Source organism: Dipodomys merriami, unplaced genomic scaffold, assembly GCF_024711535.1.
Source record: "Dipodomys merriami isolate MVZ:Mamm:240054 unplaced genomic scaffold, mDipMer1.0.p SCAF_440, whole genome shotgun sequence".
In the NCBI taxonomy this organism is placed as follows: Eukaryota; Metazoa; Chordata; class Mammalia; order Rodentia; family Heteromyidae; genus Dipodomys; species Dipodomys merriami.
The window spans coordinates 585,449-591,131 of record NW_027206003.1 but is presented as its reverse complement, the minus strand read 5'-3'; the positions used below and the strand labels follow the sequence as shown (position 1 = coordinate 591,131).

Genomic DNA, 5,683 nt, shown 5'->3' with positions numbered 1-5,683 from the left:
GTGGAGATTTCACCATGCTTTAGCGACCATGCTCTCATCATTATTGTCAGAGAAGATCCAGGAGACGAGAGGGAAGAGTAGAGACTGAGACCTCAGTCCGTTGGACCGGACTTTCCTCATGGCTGTGGAGAGGCCTGAGGAACGAGGCCCGGGGTGGGAGACGGACACACGGGCGCAGGGCGGGGGAGGCGCGCCAGGATCTAAGGATAGAAAAAAGGAAGTTATTAGTTGTGAAATAACGCGTGCAGCTACCACATTCTCACCGGGGAGGTGTGTACTTTCATTAGGGGCGGGGTGAGCCTCTTCCAGGAACTGGCTGTGCAGGCGTGGGGCTGGGAGGGCGGCTCTGGGGTGAGGAGCAGGCGGTGAGGGCCGGCAGGGCCATGTGACCGGCCCTATAAAAGTAGGAGAAAGCGTGGCTGCCTTCGCTGCTGCTGCATCTCCCCTCATTTCTTAGCTTCTCCACCCGGAGGCTGTCCCTGCAGAAGAACATCAGAAGGACCGTTGGTGAGCATGTTCCCTGTGGGGTGGGGACGCCGGAGTGGAGGACAACTTCAGAATGGATAGATCCATGCGCTCAGCCAAAACACCTTCCTAAGCGCATAGCACATTCTCTATGAGAATGGTTTCTAGCTGCTGGTAGCTTACACAGGCTCTCCAAACTACTCAGGAGGCTCAAATCTGGAAGGTTATTGCTTGAAAATAGCTAGTCAGAAGAGTCCATGAGACTCCTACCTCCAATAAAAACAACAGCAACAACAAAACCCAGCAAAAAGCCCACCTGGCACCTTGAATCAAATGGTTGAGCAGCAGCAGAGTGAGCAAGCTGAGTAAGCTCCAGGCCATTCGTCTCAGCTGTGGAGGTCTGATGTGGGGCTCTAACACCTCCTGTACCCACACAAGGAAGGGCCCCTGCTGTGTGAAAAGCCTTGAGAGAAAGCTGTTTTTTCCTGAATGTCTTCATGATGGAAATAGCACTTTCATTTTGTGTCCCCCCAAAGAGCCCCATATGGCACAGATCTAGGAGTTGGTCGCTTTTCACTTGCAAATGAGTGACTGGATGACAACACAGTCTGTGTTTTGGAAGGCTGACTTAGAGCTCCGGGCCTGTGGGAGCCGGGGTCCGGAGGAGACCCTGACTGGCTGCAGAGCTGATGGAGGCTGACGCATGCCGTGAAAATCCCGGCTGCGCTGGATTTTATCCTGTGCCAGGTAAAGACGCACGGTGCGTGGCTGACCGAGTCCCTGTAGGTACTTATTTTCATGAGGAAATCCCTGATTTTTTATCATCTCCTTCTTGGAACAGGCCCCCTTTCTGTCTATTTTCCTGTACCTCCCTTACCTGTTCCCAGGTCCAATCTGAACCTATAAATGTGGAAGTCGAGGAAAGACGGTGTCTGTTGGTTAAACTTACTCCTTGCCCTGTGGTGGTATCTGGAACATTAATTATCCAATAGACAGCGGTCTGCGTGATGGCGACGCGGTCATCTTCACGACCACCCCGTCTGCGTGATGACGGCGCGGTCATCTTCACGACCACCCCGTCTGCGTGATGGCGGCGCGGTCATCTTCACCACCACCCCGTCTGCGTGATGGCGGCGCGGTCATCTTCACGACCACCCCGTCTGCGTGATGGCGGCGCGGTCATCTTCACCACCACCCCGTCTGCGTGATGGCGGCGCGGTCATCTTCACGACCACCCCGTCTGCGTGATGGCGGCTCAGTCATCTTCACGACCACCCCGTCTGCGTGATGGCGGCGCGGTCATCTTCACGACCACCCCGTCTGCGTGATGGCGGCGCGGTCATCTTCACCACCACCCCCGTCTGCGGCTGCGTCCGGCAGAGCCCCACAGTGCTGACACGTGGCCCCTCTTTGCAGACTCTCACCGAGCGGCCATGCCCCGGCTCTCCGTGCCCCGGAGGCTCCTCTGCGTCTGCGTCCTGGCCACCTGTGTGTTCAGCACTGTGGGTAAGAGAACACAAACAACGCCTTTCTTCCAACATGCTGGGGGGGGCAGGGAAGGCCCCGGGGTGGGGTGGTCAGTCCCTGGAGGACAGAGCCTCGTGGAGCCCCGTCTCCAGGCATGTTTCCGGTACTGGAAGCAGCTACAGTGCCTGACAGCTTCCTTTCCTGAATTGGTTTTGAGCAATGCGCGTGTCCTTGTTGTAGAGACAGTCACCTGTGAAGACTGCCTGCTGGAAACGTGCACCCAGACACCAAAGACCTGTGAAAGCACCGATGGCTGCTTCACCAACATGCAGTTCTGGAACAAGTCTGGTGAGTCGCCACAGACATCAGCCACACGGCCACGCTGCCCACGCTGCAGGTGCCCCGGGGGGCGGGGGCAGGGGAACGGGAGGGCGGGAGAACGGGGGAACAGGGGGGCGGGGAATGGGGGGACAGGGGAACGGGGAACAGGGGGGCGGGGAATGGGGGGACAGGGGAACGGGGGAACAGGGGGACGGGGGGATGGGGGGATGGGGGAACGGGGGAACAGGGGGGCGGGGGAATGGGGGGACAGGGGAACGAGAGCAGGGGAATGGGGGAACGGGGGGATGGGGGAATGGGGGGACGGGGGAACGGGGGGGCTCACTCCTTCCAGCACATTCTGCCTCACAGTAAGCCCTGGCCAGCAGGAGGTAGGCAGGCGGGGTGGATGGAGGGGTGGATGGAGGGGTGGATGGAGGGGTGGATGGAGGGGTGGATGGAGGGGTGGATGGAGGTGGTGGATGGAGGGGTGGATGGAGGGGTGGATGGAGGTGGTGGATGGAGGGGTGGATGGAGGGGTGGATGGAGGGGTGGATGGAGGGGTGGATGGAGGGGTGGATGGAGGGGTGGATGGAGGTGGTGGATGGAGGGGTGGATGGAGGAGTATTTGGAGGGGTGGATGGAGGGGTGGATGGAGGAGTATTTGGAGGGGTGGATGGAGGGGTGGGTGGAGGGGTGGATGGAGGGGTGGATGGAGGGGTGGGTGGAGGGGTATTTGGAGGGGTGGATGGAGGGGTGGATCCTTGAAGGGTGACTTAGGCTGCCCCGCCCCTTTCTGCAGGGACTGCGTTTGCAGGGTTCAAGGAGAAGGGCTGTTTGTCTGGCTGCGTGCCGCTGTCGTTCTCTGCCACACTCGGGGAGCAGAGGACCTTTGAGTACAAGCGCCAATGCTGCCAAGCTGACAGATGCAACCAGAACTTTCCGGGTAAGTGCCAACTTCGCTGTGTCTCCCTTCGCTCCTGTCTCTGTCCTGTGGCTTTTTTTCTCTAACTTGTGGGTGCCTGACTAGAACCTATTTCTACTGCGGAGATGCCGGGGTTTTGCCTGCTAATTGCTTCTACTTTCACTGTCTGCTGGAAGGGTCGAGGTTGGATATAAATAAGCGTCTCTCCTGTTTGGGAGGCTGCCTGACAGCTGAGGGCAGGGCTGGTTCTCGGGGTTTTCTCTAATAGTGGGTGTATAGAGAGACTGAGTGTAGAGTGAAAGGCTTTGATTTGGCCAGGGGCCAGTGGCTCGTGCCTGTAATTCTAGCTACTTAGGAGTCTCTAACCTCTGAGAATTGTGGTTTGAAATTAGCCTGGGGAAGAAAAGTCTGTGAAACTCTTGGCTCCAGTTAGTCCCCCAAAAGCTGGAAGTAGAGCTATGGTTCAAGTGGAAAGAGTGTCAGCCTGGCTGGAAAAGCTAGGGGTCACCCTGGCCTGCGTTCAAAGCCCATTTTACAAACAAAGAAACAAATGCTTTGCTTTGCATCCCGTTGGCATCTTCTTCGTCCATATAATTTCTCACACTGGCTTTTTTGGGGGGGTATTTTTTTGGTGGGGGGATTGGTACTGGTCCTGTACTTGAACTCAGGGCCTGGACACTGTCCTTGAGCTTTTCTGCTCAAGGCTAGTGCTCTGCCTCTTGAGCCACAGCTCCACTTACGGCTTTTTGGTGCTTCATTGGAGACAAGAGTCTCACAGACTTTCCCACTCAGGCTGGCTTTGAACTGTGATCCTCATATCTCAGCCTCCCGAGTAGCTGGGATGATGGTGGGCTGCTGGGGTCTGTCAAGATGCCTTTGAGGCCTAGAGGTTTGCTCTTCGAAACTTCTGCCTCCTAGCAGATGTGCTCGCTGGCTGCGATGTTAGAATCTCATTTCCTGGCTCCACACTGGTTTTCCTTTGTTGAGGCCCGTCTTACACTGCTAGGCTTAAGTAACCTTAAGGCCCCATTCACCTCCTCGAGAGGCGGGACTGCAGGTGTGAGCCCTGAACACATTTTAGAGCATTCTTTTAGATCAGAAGTGACCCTTTTCCCCATTGTGTAGATAGCTTTCTCCTGCGAAGGTGAAGAGGGTCATTGATACAAGGGGACAGTACCACTGGATTTCTTTACCGCCCTTTTGCCCACCAATGCCATCACGGCTGTAAATTCTTTGGGAGGAATCACGACCTGGAGTGGAGGTGGGTAGTCATATTCCCAGCTATTTTTCGTGCCTAGGCCTCAGGATGAAAACTGACCTCTCTTCATTCAGTGTTTCAGAAGTCCTCAGTCACCAATGGAGTTGAATGTCCTGCCTGCTACTCCGAGAAAGAGTCTTCCTGCGTCCCGGCTCCTCTGAAATGCACAGGGCCGGAGAAGAGCTGTGTGGAGGTCACTGGCACAGGTACCAGTATTTTTTCCCAAGCATTGAGGTTCCTCTTCTGAAAGGGTAGATCTAGGGCACGAGCCATCTGGTGGATAACGAACTAGTTACGTCAAAACTCCACCGCGTCCACCACCGGTCATTGGCCCCTCAGCACCTGTAGGTGTGAGCGTGGGCCCCGCGTGGAGGGGCGGCCGGCCCGTGGTGTCTGTGGCTGCTGACTGCTGCCAGCTGTCAGCTGAGGCTGTGGCTGGTAATCTGAGGCTGGCCCGGGAGGGAACTTGGTCCGGGGTTGGGATGCCGGGGCACGTGGGATGTCACGTAAGATTCAGAAGGGGAATGAAGCCACTGATGAGGACACAGTCTTTCACTCCAAATTACATGGGCAGCGTAGAGTTTTCACAGTATTACTCCCCGGGGCCTTTGGAAGAAGGAGCCTTATCTTGAAAGGGAACGCTATACTATTTTCAATTGTTTTCCCCAAACAATGCAAATCTAAGGAAGAAGACGCGTATACCTCACAAGAGTTTTAGCCAGACTCCAGAGCTTCTGCCTCTGTCGGCCACAGCTCTCCTCCCGCACACAGAGGCCCCAGGCTCAGTCCCCCCGTAAGGGCTCTCCTCTACCAGAGAGAAAATGGCGACCATCTCTTCCTGAGCCAGAGGCGCTCTGACCACTGGAAGTGACGTGCCGGGGAGAGCAGCAGGCGCAGAGACTCACTCCTGAGGCTTTTCTCTCTTTTTTTGGCAGGAACCAAAGATGGTGAGACTTCCTTGGAATTTTTTGGAAAGGGCTGTGCAACTGAATCTGCCTGCAACCTGGAGGACGTCACTCTAATGGGGTCAACACAAATACGCACCTCCTGTTCCAGGGCTGTGGACGCAAGCCCCCGACAGGCGTCCACCATCTCCTCAGTCCTGGCTGGTGTCTTCCTGCTGAAGCTCTTTATTTAATTGTTCAGGCACTGGCATGATCCCATAATCCTACAGACCTGGACGTGTTGTCATTCTTGGATTGTTTCTTTCTCCAATGGGAGACAATTAAAAACAAACAAACCTGAAACTT

The 5,683-nt window shown here is 55.8% G+C and overlaps 1 protein-coding gene across 2 annotated transcripts; it reads left to right on the top strand.

Annotated features, from left to right (window-relative positions):
• Window positions 1-403: 403 nt before the first annotated feature.
• LOC138808140 (protein RoBo-1-like) lies at window positions 404-5,683 on the top strand. 2 transcript variants are annotated; one of them, XM_069994097.1, is made up of 6 exons: window positions 404-507; window positions 1,882-1,971; window positions 2,173-2,280; window positions 3,053-3,196; window positions 4,508-4,639; window positions 5,369-5,683. In XM_069994097.1, exons 2-6 carry the CDS (start codon window positions 1,899-1,901, stop codon window positions 5,569-5,571), a joined length of 660 nt encoding a protein of 219 aa, XP_069850198.1. In that variant the 5' UTR covers window positions 404-507; window positions 1,882-1,898; the 3' UTR covers window positions 5,572-5,683. The 2 variants fall into 2 exon arrangements, with proteins under 2 accessions (XP_069850198.1, XP_069850197.1); XM_069994096.1 differs by lacking the exon at window positions 404-507 and adding an exon at window positions 1,119-1,212.